Consider the following 24,749-nt stretch of genomic DNA (forward strand, 5'->3'; position numbering starts at 1 on the left):
TCTGTCTCTCTGTCTCTCTGTCTCTCTGTCTCTCTGTCTCTCTCTCTGTCTCTCTGTCTCTCTGTCTCTGTCTCTCTGTCTCTCTGTCTCTGTCTCTCTCTCTGTCTCTGTCTCTGTGTGTGTGTGGGCTGGTGGAGGAAGGTGCTCCTCTTCTGGAGCCATGTCTCAGATGACTGTGGGGCGCTATATCCCTTCCACAGAGCCTCGTCTGCTCTCCTCTCCAAGCTATCTCCTCTCATCAGTCTCAACCAAACCTCAATATGCCACATTTACTTTTTTCACAGATTTGAAAAAGAGGGGGACATGATACTATTTTGAACAAGCATAAAATGAGTCAAGATAAACAAACCATATTTTTTTTCTTCTCTCCGCGCGTCTGTTGCTCTCTTGCGATAGCCTCTCTTAATGCTAGCGGAGATTTACTTTAATGAGGAAATGAAATACATCGGTCATAACAAGTTTTTTCATTTTAAATGTTTGAACTGGGGCTACAGAAAATGTATGACCGTGCTTTATTTAGTATGACTGGTCATGTCGACGTGAACTGTAGTTTAGCCAAGCTGTCAGACTACAGTGTTGTGATTAATTATGTTCATAATGACAGTGCAGGTAGCCACGCAAACTGTGTTTTGTGAAAATGCTGAGTGCTTTACTGTAGTAATCAACCCTCCACTTAACGTTGATGAAGTGAATGTATTGCCCTAGTTAATTATTTGAACAGAAAGCCACCACCTCACCTTGTCGAGATAGATTGTGTGGAAGTTACACTAAGGACTGGGGTTGTTTAGGTCTGCTTAACACAACACCCCCATCTAGTGGCTATAACATGTAACAACGGTCTCTTGACACAGGTGCTACTTGGGTGTTGCCTAATAATGTGTACCATTTATTGATGACAATATTGATGTCATAAAGTGGGTGTAAAAATATATCCACATTATTCACGGGGAATAGCACACCCAGGATATTAAAATTGTATGCTTAGTATTTAAATTTATTTAAGACAGGCCCAGCACGTAAACACCCAACGTGCTCCACTAAGATTTCTTCAATGGTGTGCTGTAAAAAGTGAGGCTAAGTTATGCAGAGACGAGATGTGATGCAAGGAAGGGAGAATTCTGATCTAAAAGTATATATTTATTTTTTGCCAAAACAGGGCCATAGCCCGGGTCTGAGAGGGGATGTTTATACACTTTTAAAAACGAAAAAACAACCACCAAAAAATACCACTGCTATTATCAAGGTGGTTGCAGTAGCTTCATATATAATCACATTAACTCAGCACCACAATTAAAATCTATAATTTAATACACACAGAGGGATCTGTTTGCAGAAAAAATATTGTATTTTATTAACTAAACGTAAATAAATAAGCATGCTTTACATAACTTTTTTGTTCCTGCAATTCTACACATTTTGCCTTAATATAATATCTGAGTGACTGACTTATTCAAATTCAATATATATATATTTTAGGAACTCAGTCGGGGTCTGAACTTACTGTTGACACTTAGAATATATATATATATATTTTATTATTACAAAAAATGCCTGTGGCCTGGACCTTGGTGTCTACAGCCCTGGCAATAACATTCGCTATTAGTAACCTAACTCCCTCAAGGCATTGATTATATTCTTGGAGGTCGTACATTATTATAATCATGATAAATTCATCATTCATAAATTAAATGCCCTTTGATTGACTGGATACCTCAATCAGATAAATATATATATATTTTTAAATCATGTCCTTTTACCCTAGCCAGCTTCAGCCTTAGTGTCAGTCTGTTTGCGCTTTTTCATACCAACTCCTTGTCACACTAATTGTCATGCCAAACATGACTTGACAATGACAACAGCAACAGGCACAAACAGATCAGGGACCAGGAGCATAGTGAGCTTTTAAGGTGCAACTAACTGCAAGCTACTTGTATTGGGAGCAACCGTCTATGACTTCTATTGTGACCTCATTTCGTCGGTCATTGTGAAGTGCTGCTGGCGCCACTTAGAGAATCACCGTAGCAACGGTCGGTATCATGGCGACGGCACGGGTCCCGGGCTATAAAACCTAACACGGCGAGAGGAGGCCGCCGGTAAGCAGAAACACCCCGCTTCGACGGACAGGTAACGGTAGAGCGCATGAGGAGCGGAGGGGGGGTCGCTTTTATCATAATTATGCAGATATTTTACTGACATGAATGTCGACTAGGCCTACTAGTTCTTAATATATATTTATATATTTACAGAGATGATCACAAATGAATTAATCTGTAGGCTAGGCCTATAATAAGGGCATTTAGCATGCTTTTCCTAGACTTCTTCTGCTACGATAACTTCCCATTTCTCTTCATTCTTGATGAAAATACGTGACTTACACGATAACATCAACATTCAACATGATGACATGTAGAATGAGTGTAAGCTATTGTGAGAAAGCTATACATTTTCTAAGAGTGTAAAAACAAAACAACAACAAAAAAAACTGTTTGACTGTCAACGTTCAATATGAACTAAAATCAGTCTTCTCTCCAGGTTACAGGCAGCGCTTTTTCTCTGTCTATCGTTGTTGCTAGTGGAGTTAACGGTAGTATTTATCCATTATCCTGGTCCGTCACAGATGGTTAGTCAGGTAGACATGGTCACCAGGCCCTCTCTAGGAGGAACAGGAAGCCCAGGAGGCCGCTTGGCAAACACCTCCCTCAACCTCTACTGTACCTCCTACAGGGCTTCTTACGGTGAGAACAAGATATCTGATATGACTTGGATTATAAACACTCTATTGTATTGAATTATATTTTATTTTATTCTACTGCTAGTAAGATAGTATCCACTACATTTGCCTGAAGTGTTCTGCTTGCTCAAGTAATCTCTGCTTTCACCCTCAATGATACGCTTGTGTGATTTTTAACAATGCAAAGCCAGATTCCCTAATGACTCACTGTCATGGCCACAGACTGGTCCCAATTACCTCACTAAAATGTGTACTTGTGTTCACTTCCCATCACTGATTTCAAAGGAAATTTGAATTCCTATGAGAAATATGGTGGAACTCTAGCCCTCTTCTACTCTCATGAGTGCAAACTTCAAGAGAAGAGAGGTATTATTGAGAAGCCCCCCCCCCCCCCCCCCCCAACCCCTTCCCATCTTACTGTCATATCTTATCCAGGCAAAGAAGACTTCAGTCCATGTCTAGGTCATCATTTCGGGACAGGTTACTCTGCCAACCTGAGACCTGCTGTTTACTACAGCCCTAGTCTGGACCACACCGATAACCCACAGTTCGGGTAAGACTATACTATATTATACTATACTATACTATATTATACTATACTATATTACACTATACTATATTACACTGTACTATATTATACTATACTATATTATACTACAGCCCTAGTCTGGACCACACTGATAACTCACAGTTCGGGTAAGGCTATACTATATTATACTATATCATACTATACTATATTATATTATATTATACTATATTATATTATACTATACTATTTTATACTATATTATACTATACTATATTATGTTATACTATTTTATACTATATTATACTATACTATATTATATTACAGCCCCAGTCTGTCCCTACACAGTGCACTACATTTTATGACCCACATAGGGCTCTGGTCCAAGTAAAGTAATTAAATAGTTTGGACTGAGGCAAAACGGCCCACAGGGCAGGAGACTAGTAGCCTTGACCGAGGCAGAACGGCCCACAGGACAGGAGACTAGTAGCCTTGACCGAGGCAGAACGGCCCACAGGACAGGAGACTAGTAGCCTTGACCGAGGCAGAACGGCCCACAGGACAGGAGACTAGTACCCTTGACCGAGGCAAAACGGCCCACAGGGCAGGAGACTAGTAGCCTTGACCGAGGCAGAACGGCCCACAGGGCAGGAGACTAGTAGCCTTGACCGAGGCAGAACGGCCCACAGGACAGGAGACTAGTAGCCTTGACCGAGGCAGAACGGCCCACAGGACAGGAGACTAGTACCCTTGACCGAGGCAGAACGGCCCACAGGGCAGGAGACTAGTAGCCTTGACCGAGGCAGAACGGCCCACAGGACAGGAGACTAGTAGCCTTGACCGAGGCAGAACGGCCCACAGGGCAGGAGACTAGTAGCCTTGACCGAGGCAGAACGGCCCACAGGACAGGAGACTAGTAGCCTTGACCGAGGCAGAACGGCCCACAGGACAGGAGACTAGTAGCCTTGACCGAGGCAGAACGGCCCACAGGACAGCAGACTAGTAGCCTTGACCGAGGCAGAACGGCCCACAGGACAGCAGACTCGTAGCCTTGACCGAGGCAGAACGGCCCACAGGACAGGAGACTAGTAGCCTTGACCGAGGCAGAACAGCCCACAGGACAGGAGACTAGTAGTCTTGACCGAGGCAGAACGGCCCACAGGGCAGGAGACTAGTAGCCTTGACCGAGGCAAAACGGCCCACAGGACAGGAGACTAGTAGCCTTCACCGAGGCAGAACGGCCCACAGGACAGCAGACTCGTAGCCTTGACCGAGGCAGAACGGCCCACAGGACAGGAGACTAGTAGCCTTGACCGAGGCAGAACAGCCCACAGGACAGGAGACTAGTAGTCTTGACCGAGGCAGAACGGCCCACAGGACAGGAGACTAGTAGCCTTGACCGAGGCAAAACGGCCCACAGGACAGGAGACTAGTAGCCTTGACCGAGGCAGAACGGCCCACAGGACAAGAGACTAGTAGCCTTGACCGAGGCAGAACGGCCCACAGGACAGGAGACTAGTAGCCTTGACCGAGGCAAAACGGCCCACAGGACAGGAGACTAGTAGCCTTCACCGAGGCAGAACGGCCCACAGGACAAGAGACTAGTAGCCTTGACCGAGGCAGAACGGCCCACAGGACAGGAGACTAGTAGCCTTGACCGAGGCAGAACGGCCCACAGGACAGGAGACTAGTAGCCTTGACCGAGGCAGAACGGCCCACAGGACTGGACGCTAGTAGCCTTGACCGAGCCAGAACGACCCCCTGGACAGGATGCTAGTCTACCGAGCCAGAACGACCCCCTGGACAGGATGCTAGTAGCCTTGACCGAGCCAGAACGACCCCCTGGACAGGACGCTAGTAGCCTTGACCGAGCCAGAACGACCCCCTGGACAGGATGCTAGTAGCTTTGACCGAGCCAGAACGACCCCCTGGACAGGATGCTAGTAGCCTTGACCGAGCCAGAACGACCCCCTGGACAGGATGCTAGTAGCCTTGACCGAGCCAGAACGACCCCCTGGACGGGATGCTAGTAGCCTTGACCGAGCCAGAACGACCCCCTGGACAGGATGCTAGTAGCCTTGACCGAGCCAGAACGACCCCCTGGACAGGACGCTAGTAGCCTTGACCGAGCCAGAACGACCCCCTGGACAGGATGCTAGTAGCCTTGACCGAGCCAGAACGACCCCCTGGACAGGATGCTAGTAGCCTTGACCGAGCCAGAACGACCCCCTGGACAGGATGCTAGTAGCCTTGACCGAGCCAGAACGACCCCCTGGACAGGACGCTAGTAGCCTTGACCGAGCCAGAACGACCCCCTGGACAGGATGCTAGTAGCCTTGACCGAGCCAGAACGACCCCCGGGACAGGATGCTAGTCTACCGCAGAGCTCTGGCCAAAAGAAGTGCATTTTTTAAAATATGTTGCCATTTCAGATATGCCACCCAGAGGTGCTTACTGGTAGTGATAGTAATTCTATACTCATAAACATATAATATTATGAGGTCCTGTATGGCTCAGTTATCAAGAGCTTGGCGATAGGAACGCCAAGGTCATAGGTTCAATCCCTGCAGGGATCACATATACAGTGGATTATAACAGTGACATCAAGCGTGTGTTTTGGGTCTTCTCCAGGCGTTCTCTGCTAGATAGTTTCCAGTCTCAGACTAAGCGACACTTCCAGCCCCTGACCAGACCTGATGGGTCAGAGGCCCTGCCTGGCCCCAGTGGACCGATCAGAGAGAGTGGATACCTACAACTCAAGACACGGCCTACAGCAGTGAGGAGGAGAGAGGGAGGGATGTGGGAGAGAGACTGGGAGAATAAATGGATTTTAAGTGTCTTTCTGTTCCCCTCCCTCCCTCCATCCTTCCATCCTTCCTTCCTTCCTTTCTTTCTTTCTTTCTTTCTTTCTTTCCTTCCTTCCTTCCTTCCTTCCTTCCTTCCATCTTTCTTTCTTTCCTTCCTTCCTTCCTTCCTTTCTTCCTCCCTCTCTCTCCCCCAGAATGTATCCATCCAGACAGAGTATATGGATCACTTTGTTGCATATCGTCCCAGACCACCAGGTACAGTGTAATATACTGAGGAGCTGAATGATTTCGTAATACCCTTTTCACAGAACTGACCAGAACAGACCAGAACTGTACTGGCTCTGATGCAGGCTCTGTGCTGGGGGGGGGGCATAATGAGGAGAACACAACTTGCCTCTGCTCTGTTTGTTGTGTGAAAAGGGTATTACTCCTCTGGCAAAACTGATTGCAATGACGTACTTTTCACCCAGCTCTGCTCGCTGCAGGGAAGGGGCTGTTTAGAGAGCAGTGCATAAATGACACATGATTGTCCTTTAGTTTCTCAGAAGCACCAGTTAGTGGGAGCCCAAGGAGAGAGCGGTTTCACTGAAGGGACGGCCCTGCAACCCAACACCTTTCTGCCCCAGTACCACATGGTTAGTGATGATCCCTCTAAGTATACAACATTACCACATGGTTAGTGATGATCCCTCTAAGTATACAACATTACCACATGGTTAGTGTTGCTCCCTCTAAGTATACAACATTACCACATGGTTAGTGATGATCCCTCTAAGTATACAACATTACCACATGGTTAGTGATGATCCCTCTAAGTATACAACATTACCACATGGTTAGTGTTGCTCCCTCTAAGTATACAACATTACCACATGGTTAGTGATGATCCCTCTAAGTATACAACATTACCACATGGTTAGTGATGATCCCTCTAAGTATACAACATTACCACATGGTTAGTGATGTCAGTAACCCAGGTCTGGTCACATGGTTAGTGATGTCAGTAACCCAGGTCTGGTCACATGGTTAGTGATGTCAGTAACCCAGGTCTGGTCACATGGTTAGTGATGTCAGTAACCCAGGTCTGGTCACATGGTTAGTGATGTCAGTAGCCCAGGTCTGGTCACATGGTTAGTGATGTCAGTAACCCAGGTCTGGTCACATGGTTAGTGATGTCAGTAACCCAGGTCTGGTCACATGTTTAGTGATGTCAGTAACCCAGGTCTGGTCACATGGTTAGTGTCATATCTCTTAGGATGCATCCTAAATGGCACCTATTCCCTATATAGTGCACTAATATTGACCAGGGCCCATAGGCTCTAGTATAAAGTAGTGCACTAATATTGACCAGGGCCCATAGGCTCTAGTATAAAGTAGTGCACTAATATTGACCAGGGCCCATAGGCTCTAGTATAAAGTAGTGCACTAATATTGACCAGGGCCCATAGGCTCTAGTATAAAGTAGTGCACTAATATTGACCAGGGCCCATAGGCTCTAGTATAAAGTAGTGCACTAATATTGACCAGGGCCCATAGGCTCTAGTATAAAGTAGTGCACTATGTAGGGAATAGGGTGCCATTTTTCACACAGCATATTCTTAGCCCAGAACTCACCGAATTTTACCCTCAGTAAACACTGATGGGTGTTTCAATTTCACACTTTTGAAGTGTGTTTTGAAGTGAACCAAGAGAAAGTGTTGAATTTACACTTTTCAAAGTGTTGCCCGATACTTTCCAACACCGGTGACATTCAAATGTTACACCACTAACTCATTGTTAAAGTTACCTTCACAGCAAACGATTCAGACCCATTGACTCTTTCCCCATTTTGTTATGCTATGAAATGGATTGAATAAAAAAAAAACATCTAACCCCATAATGACAAAGCGAAATGTGTACAGAGTATTCAGACCCTTTGCTATGAGACTCAAAATTGAGCTCAGGTGCATCAAACCAAATTAAATCACATTTATTTATATAGCCCTTCTTACATCAGCTGATATCTCAAAGTGCTGTACAGAAACCCCCAGCCTGAAAACCCCAAACAGCAAGCAATGCAGGTGTAGAAGCACGGTGGCTAGGAAAAACTCCCTAGAAAGGCCAAAACCTAGGAAGAAACCTAGAGAGGAACCAGGCTATGAGGGGTGGCCAGTCCTCTTCTGGCTGTGCCGGGTGGAGATTATAACAGAACATGGCCAAGATGTTCAAAATGTTCATAAATGACCAGATGGTCAAATAATAATAATCGCAGTAGTTGTCGAGGGTGCAACAGGTCAGCACCTCAGGAGTAAATGTCAGTTGGCTTTTCATAGCCGATCATTCAGAGTATCTCTATACTGTATATAGTCCTGCTATTGTTATTTACTGCTGCTCTTTAATTATTTGTTATTCTTATCTTTTACTTTTCTTTTTTGGTATTTTCTTGAAACTACATTGTTGGTTAAGGACTTGTATTCAGCATTTCACTGTGAGGTCTACTACACCTGTTGTATTCAGCATTTCACTGTGAGGTCTACACCTGTTGTATTCAGCATTTCACTGTGAGGTCTACTACACCTGTTGTATTCAGCATTTCACTGTGAGGTCTACTACACCTGTTGTATTCAGCATTTCACTGTGAGGTCTACTACACCTGTTGTATTCAGCATTTCACTGTAAGGTCTACACCTGTTGTATTCAGCATTTCACTGTGAGGTCTACACCTGTTGTATTCAGCATTTCACTGTGAAGTCTACTACACCTGTTGTATTCAGCATTTCACTGTGAGGTCTACTACACCTGTTGTATTCAGCATTTCACTGTGAGGTATACTACATCTGTTGTATTCAGCATTTCACTGTAAGGTCTACTACACCTGTTGTATTCAGCATTTCACGGTAAGGTCTACTACACCTGTTGTATTCAGCATTTCACTGTAAGGTCTACTACACCTGTTGTATTCAGCATTTCACTGTGAGGTCTACCTACACCTGTTGTATTCAGCATTTCACTGTGAGGTCTACTACACCTGTTGTATTCAGCATTTCACTGTGAGGTCTACTACACCTGTTGTATTCAGCATTTCACTGTGAGGTCTACTACACCTGTTGTATTTAGCATTTCACTGTAAGGTCTACTACACCTGTTGTATTCAGCATATCACTGTGAGGTCTACTACACCTGTTGTATTCAGGTGTATTCTGGGGGTCCAAAGGCAACAGTACAGGCAGGGAAAAGGCTAGTAACGTAGTCCAGGAGATCAGGCAATAGATTGATAACAGGAAATATGATAGGCTAAAGTATAGGCAAGGAATAGGCGTCATTAGTGAGGCAGGGGAGGATTAAATTACTGCAAAAACAGCTCTGAATAGAAGTGTATCACAAAACAAACAATACCTCGCAGTGATGGGCTGCAAAGAACTGAACTAAATAGTGTGTGATAATGACGTACAGGTGTGTGAACAGGTGATCAGAATTCAGGTGATTGGGATCTGGAGAGGGAGCTGCGTTCAGGGGATCTAGGTGTTTGAGGGTGTTAGTTGGAAGTAGATGTTATACTATCAAGGTGATTTTTCCAGTAGCAAGATCTTATCTAATTTGACTAACATTCAATTTTTTTTATTTATTATTAATTGAACCTTTATTTAATTAGGAAAGTCAGTTAAGGACAAATTCTTATTTACAACGATGGCCTACTCCGGCCAAACGCGGACGACGCTGGGCCAATATGGGACTCCCAATTTCCGGCCGGATGTGATACAGTTTGGAATCGAACCGGGGACTGTAGTGACGCCTCTTGTACTGAGATGCAGTGTCTTTGACCGCTCCGCCACTCGGGAGCACAACATGCAATTGTAGTGAGATTATTTATTTATTTCGAATATGAATACAGAGTATTTTCACTGCACTATCAGAACGTTTTATGGGTAAACTACATGGTAATGTGAAAGTACTTTCTCTTTTTTTGTCATCTAATACGTAATATAGAACACTTAACATAACTAGATTTTAATCCAGAGAGGTCAGGAAAATGATCTAGATCCTCTATGAGGCTGTGGATCCAAATGGTGGATTTAGAAGAAAACGTCATCAGCGTACAATGACACCTTTGTTTTTTAAGCCCTGCATTTTTCTAATCCTTTTTTAAATTATTATTATTATTATTTTAAAAGCTAACATTTCGATGGCGATAAAGAAATAGATTAAAAATAATAATAAAAGAATAGATATGCCGATAGTGAAAAACCATGTTTTAGTCCTCTTGACATTTTAAACAACGTATAAAAATACAATATTTTGTGTGTTATTAGTTTAATCAGACTGTGTTTGTCTGTTGTTGTGACCTAGATGAAGATCAGATCAAATTTGATGACCAATTCATGCAGACGTCCGGGTAATTCTAAAAGGTTCACATACTTTTTCTTGTCACTGTATAAGAAATTCTCCCAAAAAATGTAAAATAGTCCAGGCATTTATATATCAATTCCAGTCTTACTTTCTCAAAGGCCTTTTCAAAGTCAGCTATGAATACCAGGCCTGGTGTCCAGTACTTGTCTTGTATTATCTCCGTTGTATGGCTGTTACGTTCTTCCATTTTCAGTCCTGTGGTCTTCACCGAATATGTAATTCAAATAAGATTATTCTGGTTTGCAAAGTGTTGTGCAATTGCTATTGGAATGCAGGGAGAATGGATATATCCATCATTTCACATTTGTATTCACCCTTAATCTGCATTCAGAATGATAGCTGTCTTGTGAAGACTTTTGAGACTAAACTGGAACAACCATTTCAGTAACGGGTGCAATAAATCCATATAACAGATTGGATTAGTTTATAAAAATGTATGTTATTTGATATTCGAGTAGCGTCAGATTATTAATCAATCAATGTACATGCAAATAAACATAGATATTGAAACAAATAATTCTAAAAATCAAAACTGCAATAGAGCATGCTGGGAAATATGACAATGATGGGTGTGGTTTTGGTTAAACACTGGTTATTAAAACCTACACTGGGGTTCTTTTATAAACTTGTTAATTTAACACTTACAGATTTACTTTAACACCTGATTCAACACGAGAAATGTGACGCTGAATAATCAACTGTCCAGTTTGACACCCTGATTGAACAACATTATTTCTTTAACAAGAGTTTCAAAGCAACGCCAGCTGGCATTCAGCAACACCAAAACTGACCAGGACTTGGACGGTTTTACTCTGCCTAAGAAGAAATTGTTAATCTGTTCATTAAAACAAAATAAAACAGGAAACTGGAGTAGAATATTCAAATTAAGTGACAGCGTGACAGTAGTGACAGTAATTCTGTGATATTCGTGCCCTGAAAAGTCTGTGCTAACCCTGAGGTTGACGTTATCCCACTTTAGCATGAGCAGTCACTTAACCCCAAGGCTAAGCAGTCTGCGTTCCAACTAAAGGGTAAACATCACGGTCGCGTCCCAAAATGGCTCACTGTTCCCTAATTTAGTGCACTACTTTTGACCAGGAACCCTAGGGATCATTCACTATACAGAGAATAGGGTGCCTTTTGGGACACGTCCAATGGGAAGTAAACAACTTTACGTTGCACCTCGTTCATCCTCCATTTTGTTTTTATGTAGTATTATATCAACGTAACCACACGGCTGATCATTTTTCATCTTCGTTGTGTCTTTGTTCCTGTTATTAAAATGTGTGTGTGTGTGTGTGTGTGTGTGTGTGTGTGTGTGTGTGTGTGTGTGTGTGTGTGTGTGTGTGTGTGTGTGTGTGTGTGTGTGTGTGTGTGTGTGTGTGTGTGTGTGTGTGTGTGTGTGTGTGTGTGTGTGTGTGTTATTAGGTCAATCCTAGGAGGACTGAGAACTCTGTGATGAGAGATGACTTCCTGCCGGTATCCTTTCTTCAGGTTGGGTCTAACGTGTTTTTATTTGTCCTTGTTCTCTATCTGCCGATATGTCACAGTAGATTAGAATATACGTCCGTCTCTTGTAAAACCATCTCTTGTATTATTAGAGGATGAATGTGTGTTTGTGTGTTGTCTTTTTTGTTTTGTGAGTCTGTGGGTTTCAGAGCAGAGGACAAAATAAAAATGTCCTTTGGCACAATAATCAAGATCTATTCTGTGTGTTCCAGGGCTCTGAGATGCTCCCCAGGCTGGTCAGTAGAGGCCCCAGAGAAACAGGCTTCACCAGGGACACCGTGGACCCTCTGGCCTGTCTAGTATGTACTGTAGTAGATCTCTCTCAATGTAAAACACCAGGGACACCGTGGACCCTCTGGCCTGTCTAGTGTGTACTGTAGCAGATCTCTCTCAATGTAAAAAACTAAATACTCACAGGCCCTGGGATACTGGTGGACAGGGTCTGCCAGTCACTGGGACGCCAATCCACATTGGGATGGGGGGAGGTTTTAGCAGGTGGAATAGTGGAGAACAATGGGAGATCTACTCAGTAGTAGTGCAAATACCATGGTATGGCTATATGGACACTCAATCACCTAGTGAGATATACATGGAGGAGGTTTAATATCCTGACCTAGTGAGATATACATGGAGGAGGTTTAATATCCTGACCTAGTGAGATATACATGGAGGTTTAATATCCTGACCGAGTGAGATATACATGGAGGAGGTTTAATACCCTGACCTAGTGAGATATACATGGAGGAGGTTTAATATCCTGACCTAGTGAGATATACATGGAGGAGGTTTAATATCCTGACCTAGTGAGATATACATGGAGGAGGTTTAATATCCTGACCTAGTGAGATATACATGGAGGAGGTTTAATATCCTGACCTAGTGAGATATACATGGAGGAGGTTTAATATCCTGACCTAGTGAGATATACATGGAGGAGGTTTAATATCCTGACCTAGTGAGATATACATGGAGGTTTAATATCCTGACCTAGTGAGATATACATGGAGGAGGTTTAATATCCTGACCTAGTGAGATATACATGGAGGTTTAATATCCTGACCTAGTGAGATATACATGGAGGAGGTTTAATATCCTGACCTAGTGAGATATACATGGAGGAGGTTTAATATCCTGACCTAGTGAGATATACATGGAGGTTTAATATCCTGACCTAGTGAGATATACATGGAGGAGGTTTAATATCCTGAAATAGTGAGATATACATGGAGGAGGTTTAATATCCTGACCTAGTGAGATATACATGGAGGAGGTTTAATATCCTGACCTAGTGAGATATACATGGAGGAGGTTTAATACACTGACCTAGTGAGATATACATGGAGGAGGTTTAATATCCTGACCTAGTGAGATATACATGGAGGAGGTTTAATATCCTGACCTAGTGAGATATACATGGAGGAGGTTTAATATCCTGACCTAGTGAGATATACATGGAGGAGGTTTAATACCCTGACCTAGTGAGATATACATGGAGGAGGTTTAATATCCTGACCTAGTGAGATATACATGGAGGAGGTTTAATATCCTGACCTAGTGAGATATACATGGAGGAGGTTTAATATCCTGACCTAGTGAGATATACATGGAGGAGGTTTAATATCCTGACCTAGTGAGATATACATGGAGGAGGTTTAATACCCTGACCTAGTGAGATATACATGGAGGAGGTTTAATACCCTGACCTAGTGAGATATACATGGAGGTTTAATATCCTGACCTAGTGAGATATACATGGAGGAGGTTTAATACCCTGACCTAGTGAGATATACATGGAGGAGGTTTAATATCCTGACCTAGTGAGATATACATGGAGGTTTAATATCCTGACCTAGTGAGATATACATGGAGGAGGTTTAATACCCTGACCTAGTGAGATATACATGGAGGAGGTTTAATATCCTGACCTAGTGAGATATACATGGAGGTTTAATATCCTGACCTAGTGAGATATACATGGAGGAGGTTTAATATCCTGAAATAGTGAGATATACATGGAGGTTTAATATCCTGACCTAGTGAGATATACATGGAGGAGGTTTAATATCCTGACCTAGTGAGATATACATGGAGGAGGTTTAATATCCTGACCTAGTGAGATATACATGGAGGAGGTTTAATATCCTGACCTAGTGAGATATACATGGAGGTTTAATATCCTGACCTAGTGAGATATACATGGAGGTTTAATATCCTGACCTAGTGAGATATACATGGAGGAGGTTTAATACCCTGACCTAGTGAGATATACATGGAGGAGGTTTAATATCCTGACCTAGTGAGATATACATGGAGGAGGTTTAATATCCTGACCTAGTGAGATATACATGGAGGAGGTTTAATATCCTGACCTAGTGAGATATACATGGAGGAGGTTTAATATCCTGACCTAGTGAGATATACATGGAGGAGGTTTAATACCCTGACCTAGTGAGATATACATGGAGGAGGTTTAATACCCTGACCTAGTGAGATATACATGGAGGTTTAATATCCTGACCTAGTGAGATATACATGGAGGAGGTTTAATACCCTGACCTAGTGAGATATACATGGAGGAGGTTTAATATCCTGACCTAGTGAGATATACATGGAGGTTTAATATCCTGACCTAGTGAGATATACATGGAGGAGGTTTAATACCCTGACCTAGTGAGATATACATGGAGGAGGTTTAATATCCTGACCTAGTGAGATATACATGGAGGTTTAATATCCTGACCTAGTGAGATATACATGGAGGAGGTTTAATATCCTGAAATAGTGAGATATACATGGAGGTTTAATATCCTGACCTAGTGAGATATACATGGAGGAGGTTTAATATCCTGACCTAGTGAGATATACATGGAGGAGGTTTAATATCCTGACCTAGTGAGATATACATGGAGGAGGTTTAATATCCTGACCTAGTGAGATATACATGGAGGTTTAATATCCTGACCTAGTGAGATATACATGGAGGTTTAATATCCTGACCTAGTGAGATATACATGGAGGAGGTTTAATACCCTGACCTAGTGAGATATACATGGAGGTTTAATATCCTGACCTAGTGAGATATACATGGAGGAGGTTTAATAACCTGACCTAGTGAGATATACATGGAGGAGGTTTAATATCCTGACCTAGTGAGATATACATGGAGGAGGTTTAATACCCTGACCTAGTGAGATATACATGGAGGAGGTTTAATACCCTGACCTAGTGAGATATACATGGAGGAGGTTTAATACCCTGACCTAGTGAGATATACATGGAGGAGGTTTAATATCCTGACCTAGTGAGATATACATGGAGGTTTAATATCCTGACCTAGTGAGATATACATGGAGGAGGTTTAATACCCTGACCTAGTGAGATATACATGGAGGAGGTTTAATATCCTGACCTAGTGAGATATACATGGAGGTTTAATATCCTGACCTAGTGAGATATACATGGAGGAGGTTTAATATCCTGACCTAGTGAGATATACATGGAGGAGGTTTAATATCCTGAAATAGTGAGATATACATGGAGGTTTAATATCCTGACCTAGTGAGATATACATGGAGGAGGTTTAACATCCTGACCTAGTGAGATATACATGGAGGAGGTTTAATATCCTGACCTAGTGAGATATACATGGAGGAGGTTTAATACCCTGACCTAGTGAGATATACATGGAGGTTTAATATCCTGACCTAGTGAGATATACATGGAGGAGGTTTAATAACCTGACCTAGTGAGATATACATGGAGGAGGTTTAATATCCTGACCTAGTGAGATATACATGGAGGAGATTTAATATCCTGACCTAGTGAGATATACATGGAGGAGGTTTAATACCCTGACCTAGTGAGATATACATGGAGGTTTAATATCCTGACCTAGTGAGATATACATGGAGGAGGTTTAATATCCTGACCTAGTGAGATATACATGGAGGAGGTTTAATATCCTGACCTAGTGAGATATACATGGTGGAGGTTTAATATCCTGACCTAGTGAGATATACATGGAGGAGGTTTAATATCCTGACCTAGTGAGATATACATGGAGGAGGTTTAATATATATACATGGAGGAGGTTTAATATCCTGACCTAGTGAGATATACATGGAGGAGGTTTAATACCCTGACCTAGTGAGATATACATGGAGGTTTAATATCCTGACCTAGTGAGATATACATGGAGGAGGTTTAATATCCTGACCTAGTGAGATATACATGGAGGTTTAATATCCTGACCTAGTGAGATATACATGGAGGAGGTTTAATATCCTGACCTAGTGAGATATACATGGAGGTTTAATATCCTGACCTAGTGAGATATACATGGAGGAGGTTTAATACCCTGACCTAGTGAGATATACATGGAGGAGGTTTAATATCCTGACCTAGTGAGATATACATGGAGGAGGTTTAATATCCTTACCTAGTGAGATATACATGGAGGAGGTTTAATATCCTGACCTAGTGAGATATACATGGAGGAGGTTTAATATCCTGACCTAGTGAGATATACATGGAGGTTTAATATCCTGACCTAGTGAGATATACATGGAGGTTTAATATCTTGACCTAGTGAGATATACATGGAGGAGGTTTAATATCCTGACCTAGTGAGATATACATGGAGGTTTAATATCCTGACCTAGTGAGATATACATGGAGGAGGTTTAATATCCTGACCTAGTGAGATATACATGGAGGAGGTTTAATATCCTGACCTAGTGAGATATACATGGATGTTTAATATCCTGACCTAGTGAGATATACATGGAGGAGGTTTAACATCCTGACCTAGTGAGATATACATGGAGGAGGTTTAATATCCTGACCTAGTGAGATATACATGGAGGTTTAATATCCTGACCTAGTGAGATATACATGGAGGAGGTTTAATACCCTGACCTAGTGAGATATACATGGAGGAGGTTTAATATCCTGACCTAGTGAGATATACATGGAAGTTTAATATCCTGACCTAGTGAGATATACATGGAGGAGGTTTAATATCCTGACCTAGTGAGATATACATGGAGGAGGTTTAATATCCTGACCTAGTGAGATATACATGGAGGAGGTTTAATACCCTAACCTAGTGAGATATACATGGAGGAGGTTTAATATCCTGACCTAGTGAGATATACATGGAGGAGGTTTAATACCCTGACCTAGTGAGATATACATGGAGGAGGTTTAATATCCTGAAATAGTGAGATATACATGGATGTTTAATATCCTGACCTAGTGAGATATACATGGAGGTATAATATCCTGACCTAGTGAGATATACATGGAGGAGGTTTAACATCCTGACCTAGTGAGATATACATGGAGGAGGTTTAATATCCTGACCTAGTGAGATATACATGGAGGAGGTTTAATACCCTGACCTAGTGAGATATACATGGAGGTTTAATATCCTGACCTAGTGAGATATACATGGAGGAGGTTTAATAACCTGACCTAGTGAGATATACATGGAGGAGGTTTAATATCCTGACCTAGTGAGATATACATGGAGGAGATTTAATATCCTGACCTAGTGAGATATACATGGAGGAGGTTTAATACCCTGACCTAGTGAGATATACATGGAGGTTTAATATCCTGACCTAGTGAGATATACATGGAGGTTTAATATCCTGACCTAGTGAGATATACATGGAGGAGGTTTAATATCCTGACCTAGTGAGATATACATGGTGGAGGTTTAATATCCTGACCTAGTGAGATATACATGGAGGAGGTTTAATATCCTGACCTAGTGAGATATACATGGAGGAGGTTTAATATCCTGACCTAGTGAGATATACATGGTGGAGGTTTAATACCCTGACCTAGTGAGATATACATGGAGGAGGTTTAATATCCTGACCTAGTGAGATATACATGGAGGTTTAATATCCTGACCTAGTGAGATATACATGGAGGAGGTTTAATATCCTGACCTAGTGAGATATACATGGAGGAGGTTTAATACCCTGACCTAGTGAGATATACATGGAGGTTTAATATCCTGACCTAGTGAGATATACATGGAGGAGGTTTAATATCCTGACCTAGTGAGATATACATGGAGGAGATTTAATATCCTGACCTAGTGAGATATACATGGAGGAGGTTTAATATCCTTACCTAGTGAGATATACATGGAGGAGGTTTAATATCCTGACCTAGTGAGATATACATGGTGGAGGTTTAATATCCTGACCTAGTGAGATATACATGGTGGAGGTTTAATATCCTGACCTAGTGAGATATACATGGAGGAGGTTTAATATCCTGACCTAGTGAGATATACATGGATGTTTAATATCCTGACCTAGTGAGATATACATGGAGGTTTAATATCCTGACCTAGTGAGATATACATGGAGGAGGTTTAATATCCTGACCTAGTGAGATATACATGGAGGAGGTTTAATATCCTGAAATAGTGAGATATACATGGAGGAGGTTTAATACCCTGACCTAGTGAGATATACATGGAGGAGGTTTAATACCCTGACCTAGTGAGATATACATGGAGGAGGTTTAATATCCTGACCTAGTGAGATATACATGGAGGAGGTTTAATATCCTGACCTAGTGAGATATACATGGAGGAGGTTTAATACCCTGACCTAGTGAGATATACATGGAGGAGGTTTAATATCCTGACCTAGTGAGATATACATGGAGGTTTAATATCCTGACCTAGTGAGATATACATGGAGGAGGTTTAATACCCTGACCTAGTGAGATATACATGGAGGAGGTTTAATATCCTGACCTAGTGAGATATACATGGAGGTTTAATATCCTGACCTAGTGAGATATACATGGAGGAGGTTTAATATCCTGACCTAGTGAGATATACATGGAGGAGGTTTAATATCCTGAAATAGTGAGATATACATGGAGGTTTAATATCCTGACCTAGTGAGATATACATGGAGGAGGTTTAACATCCTGACCTAGTGAGATATACATGGAGGAGGTTTAATATCCTGACCTAGTGAGATATACATGGAGGAGGTTTAATACCCTGACCTAGTGAGATATACATGGAGGTTTAATATCCTGACCTAGTGAGATATACATGGAGGAGGTTTAATAACCTGACCTAGTGAGATATACATGGAGGAGGTTTAATACCCTAACCTAGTGAGATATACATGGAGGAGGTTTAATATCCTGACCTAGTGAGATATACATGGAGGAGGTTTAATACCCTGACCTAGTGAGATATACATGGATGTTTAATACCCTGACCTAGTGAGATATACATGGAGGAGGTTTAATATCCTGACCTAGTGAGATATACATGGAGGAGGTTTAATATCCTGACCTAGTGAGATATACATGGAGGAGGTTTAATATCCTGAAATAGTGAGATATACATGGATGTTTAATATCCTGACCTAGTGAGATATACATGGAGGTATAATATCCTGACCTAGTGAGATATACATGGAGGAGGTTTAACATCCTGACCTAGTGAGATATACATGGAGGAGGTTTAATATCCTGACCTAGTGAGATATACATGGAGGAGGTTTAATACCCTGACCTAGTGAGATATACATGGAGGTTTAATATCCTGACCTAGTGAGATATACATGGAGGAGGTTTAATATCCTGACCTAGTGAGATATACATGGTGGAGGTTTAATACCCTGACCTAGTGAGATATACATGGAGGAGGTTTAATATCCTGACCTAGTGAGATATACATGGAGGTTTAATATCCTGACCTAGTGAGATATACATGGAGGAGGTTTAATATCCTGACCTAGTGAGATATACATGGAGGAGGTTTAATACCCTGACCTAGTGAGATATACATGGAGGTTTAATATCCTGACCTAGTGAGATATACATGGAGGAGGTTTAATATCCTGACCTAGTGAGATATACATGGAGGAGATTTAATATCCTGACCTAGTGAGATATACATGGAGGAGGTTTAATATCCTGACCTAGTGAGATATACATGGAGGAGGTTTAATATCCTGACCTAGTGAGATATACATGGTGGAGGTTTAATATCCTGACCTAGTGAGATATACATGGATGTTTAATATCCTGACCTAGTGAGATATACATGGAGGAGGTTTAATATCCTGACCTAGTGAGATATACATGGTGGAGGTTTAATATCCTGACCTAGTGAGATATACATGGAGGAGATTTAATATCCTGAAATAGTGAGATATACATGGAGGAGGTTTAATATCCTGACCTAGTGAGATATACATGGAGGAGGTTTAATATCCTGACCTAGTGAGATATACATGGAGGAGGTTTAATACCCTGACCTAGTGAGATATACATGGAGGAGGTTTAATATCCTGACCTAGTGAGATATACATGGAGGAGGTTTAATATCCTGAAATAGTGAGATATACATGGAGGAGGTTTAATACCCTGACCTAGTGAGATATACATGGAGGAGGTTTAATATCCTGACCTAGTGAGATATACATGGTGGAGGTTTAATATCCTGACCTAGTGAGATATACATGGAGGAGGTTTAATACCCTAACCTAGTGAGATATACATGGAGGAGGTTTAATATCCTGACCTAGTGAGATATACATGGAGGAGGTTTAATATCCTGACCTAGTGAGATATACATGGAGGAGGTTTAATACCCTGACCTAGTGAGATATACATGGAGGAGGTTTAATATCCTGACCTAGTGAGATATACATGGAGGTTTAATATCCTGACCTAGTGAGATATACATGGAGGAGGTTTAATACCCTGACCTAGTGAGATATACATGGAGGAGGTTTAATATCCTGACCTAGTGAGATATACATGGAGGTTTAATATCCTGACCTAGTGAGATATACATGGAGGAGGTTTAATATCCTGACCTAGTGAGATATACATGGAGGAGGTTTAATATCCTGAAATAGTGAGATATACATGGAGGTTTAATATCCTGACCTAGTGAGATATACATGGAGGAGGTTTAACATCCTGACCTAGTGAGATATACATGGAGGAGGTTTAATATCCTGACCTAGTGAGATATACATGGAGGAGGTTTAATACCCTGACCTAGTGAGATATACATGGAGGTTTAATATCCTGACCTAGTGAGATATACATGGAGGAGGTTTAATAACCTGACCTAGTGAGATATACATGGAGGAGGTTTAATACCCTAACCTAGTGAGATATACATGGAGGAGGTTTAATATCCTGACCTAGTGAGATATACATGGAGGAGGTTTAATACCCTGACCTAGTGAGATATACATGGATGTTTAATACCCTGACCTAGTGAGATATACATGGAGGAGGTTTAATATCCTGACCTAGTGAGATATACATGGAGGAGGTTTAATATCCTGACCTAGTGAGATATACATGGAGGAGGTTTAATATCCTGAAATAGTGAGATATACATGGATGTTTAATATCCTGACCTAGTGAGATATACATGGAGGTATAATATCCTGACCTAGTGAGATATACATGGAGGAGGTTTAACATCCTGACCTAGTGAGATATACATGGAGGAGGTTTAATATCCTGACCTAGTGAGATATACATGGAGGAGGTTTAATACCCTGACCTAGTGAGATATACATGGAGGTTTAATATCCTGACCTAGTGAGATATACATGGAGGAGGTTTAATATCCTGACCTAGTGAGATATACATGGTGGAGGTTTAATACCCTGACCTAGTGAGATATACATGGAGGAGGTTTAATATCCTGACCTAGTGAGATATACATGGAGGTTTAATATCCTGACCTAGTGAGATATACATGGAGGAGGTTTAATATCCTGACCTAGTGAGATATACATGGAGGAGGTTTAATACCCTGACCTAGTGAGATATACATGGAGGTTTAATATCCTGACCTAGTGAGATATACATGGAGGAGGTTTAATATCCTGACCTAGTGAGATATACATGGAGGAGATTTAATATCCTGACCTAGTGAGATATACATGGAGGAGGTTTAATATCCTGACCTAGTGAGATATACATGGAGGAGGTTTAATATCCTGACCTAGTGAGATATACATGGTGGAGGTTTAATATCCTGACCTAGTGAGATATACATGGATGTTTAATATCCTGACCTAGTGAGATATACATGGAGGAGGTTTAATATCCTGACCTAGTGAGATATACATGGTGGAGGTTTAATATCCTGACCTAGTGAGATATACATGGAGGAGATTTAATATCCTGAAATAGTGAGATATACATGGAGGAGGTTTAATATCCTGACCTAGTGAGATATACATGGAGGAGGTTTAATATCCTGACCTAGTGAGATATACATGGAGGAGGTTTAATATCCTGACCTAGTGAGATATACATGGAGGAGGTTTAATATCCTGAAATAGTGAGATATACATGGAGGAGGTTTAATACCCTGACCTAGTGAGATATACATGGAGGAGGTTTAATATCCTGACCTAGTGAGATATACATGGTGGAGGTTTAATATCCTGACCTAGTGAGATATACATGGAGGAGGTTTAATACCCTAACCTAGTGAGATATACATGGAGGAGGTTTAATATCCTGACCTAGTGAGATATACATGGAGGAGGTTTAATATCCTGACCTAGTGAGATATACATGGAGGAGGTTTAATACCCTGACCTAGTGAGATATACATGGAGGAGGTTTAATATCCTGACCTAGTGAGATATACATGGAGGTTTAATATCCTGACCTAGTGAGATATACATGGAGGAGGTTTAATACCCTGACCTAGTGAGATATACATGGAGGAGGTTTAATATCCTGACCTAGTGAGATATACATGGAGGTTTAATATCCTGACCTAGTGAGATATACATGGAGGAGGTTTAATATCCTGACCTAGTGAGATATACATGGAGGAGGTTTAATATCCTGAAATAGTGAGATATACATGGAGGTTTAATATCCTGACCTAGTGAGATATACATGGAGGAGGTTTAACATCCTGACCTAGTGAGATATACATGGAGGAGGTTTAATATCCTGACCTAGTGAGATATACATGGAGGAGGTTTAATACCCTGACCTAGTGAGATATACATGGAGGTTTAATATCCTGACCTAGTGAGATATACATGGAGGTTTAATATCCTGACCTAGTGAGATATACATGGAGGAGGTTTAATATCCTGACCTAGTGAGATATACATGGTGGAGGTTTAATATCCTGACCTAGTGAGATATACATGGAGGAGGTTTAATATCCTGACCTAGTGAGATATACATGGAGGAGGTTTAATATCCTGACCTAGTGAGATATACATGGTGGAGGTTTAATACCCTGACCTAGTGAGATATACATGGAGGAGGTTTAATATCCTGACCTAGTGAGATATACATGGAGGTTTAATATCCTGACCTAGTGAGATATACATGGAGGAGGTTTAATATCCTGACCTAGTGAGATATACATGGAGGAGGTTTAATACCCTGACCTAGTGAGATATACATGGAGGTTTAATATCCTGACCTAGTGAGATATACATGGAGGAGGTTTAATATCCTGACCTAGTGAGATATACATGGAGGAGATTTAATATCCTGACCTAGTGAGATATACATGGAGGAGGTTTAATATCCTGACCTAGTGAGATATACATGGAGGAGGTTTAATATCCTGACCTAGTGAGATATACATGGTGGAGGTTTAATATCCTGACCTAGTGAGATATACATGGATGTTTAATATCCTGACCTAGTGAGATATACATGGAGGAGGTTTAATATCCTGACCTAGTGAGATATACATGGTGGAGGTTTAATATCCTGACCTAGTGAGATATACATGGAGGAGATTTAATATCCTGAAATAGTGAGATATACATGGAGGAGGTTTAATATCCTGACCTAGTGAGATATACATGGAGGAGGTTTAATATCCTGACCTAGTGAGATATACATGGAGGAGGTTTAATACCCTGACCTAGTGAGATATACATGGAGGAGGTTTAATACCCTAACCTAGTGAGATATACATGGAGGAGGTTTAATATCCTGACCTAGTGAGATATACATGGAGGAGGTTTAATATCCTGACCTAGTGAGATATACATGGAGGAGGTTTAATACCCTGACCTAGTGAGATATACATGGAGGAGGTTTAATATCCTGACCTAGTGAGATATACATGGAGGTTTAATATCCTGACCTAGTGAGATATACATGGAGGAGGTTTAATACCCTGACCTAGTGAGATATACATGGAGGAGGTTTAATATCCTGACCTAGTGAGATATACATGGAGGTTTAATATCCTGACCTAGTGAGATATACATGGAGGAGGTTTAATATCCTGACCTTGTGAGATATACATGGAGGAGGTTTAATATCCTGAAATAGTGAGATATACATGGAGGTTTAATATCCTGACCTAGTGAGATATACATGGAGGAGGTTTAACATCCTGACCTAGTGAGATATACATGGAGGAGGTTTAATATCCTGACCTAGTGAGATATACATGGAGGAGGTTTAATACCCTGACCTAGTGAGATATACATGGAGGTTTAATATCCTGACCTAGTGAGATATACATGGAGGAGGTTTAATAACCTGACCTAGTGAGATATACATGGAGGAGGTTTAATATCCTGACCTAGTGAGATATACATGGAGGAGATTTAATATCCTGACCTAGTGAGATATACATGGAGGAGGTTTAATACCCTGACCTAGTGAGATATACATGGAGGTTTAATATCCTGACCTAGTGAGATATACATGGAGGAGGTTTAATATCCTGACCTAGTGAGATATACATGGAGGTTTAATA

At 41.4% G+C, this 24,749-nt stretch overlaps 1 protein-coding gene across 2 annotated transcripts in view; it reads left to right on the plus strand.

Moving 5' to 3' along the window:
- The first annotated feature begins 1,853 nt into the window (after positions 1-1,853).
- ppp1r32 (protein phosphatase 1, regulatory subunit 32) overlaps positions 1,854-24,749 on the plus strand; it is a 48,917-nt gene continuing 26,021 nt past the window's right edge. Inside the window, exons 1-8 of one of the 2 annotated variants that reach the window (XM_055910403.1) lie at positions 1,854-2,124; positions 2,533-2,735; positions 3,167-3,284; positions 5,889-6,033; positions 6,259-6,319; positions 6,602-6,699; positions 11,879-11,944; positions 12,172-12,258. In XM_055910403.1, coding sequence (XP_055766378.1) covers positions 2,618-2,735; positions 3,167-3,284; positions 5,889-6,033; positions 6,259-6,319; positions 6,602-6,699; positions 11,879-11,944; positions 12,172-12,258 — 693 coding nt within the window. In that variant the 5' untranslated portion in view covers positions 1,854-2,124; positions 2,533-2,617. The remainder of the gene's footprint in view (positions 2,125-2,532; positions 2,736-3,166; positions 3,285-5,888; positions 6,034-6,258; positions 6,320-6,601; positions 6,700-11,878; positions 11,945-12,171; positions 12,259-24,749) is intronic. The other variant, XM_055910402.1, reaches the window with a different exon arrangement.

This window comes from Salvelinus fontinalis, unplaced genomic scaffold, assembly GCF_029448725.1.
Source record: "Salvelinus fontinalis isolate EN_2023a unplaced genomic scaffold, ASM2944872v1 scaffold_0007, whole genome shotgun sequence".
Lineage (NCBI taxonomy): Eukaryota > Metazoa > Chordata > Actinopteri > Salmoniformes > Salmonidae > Salvelinus > Salvelinus fontinalis.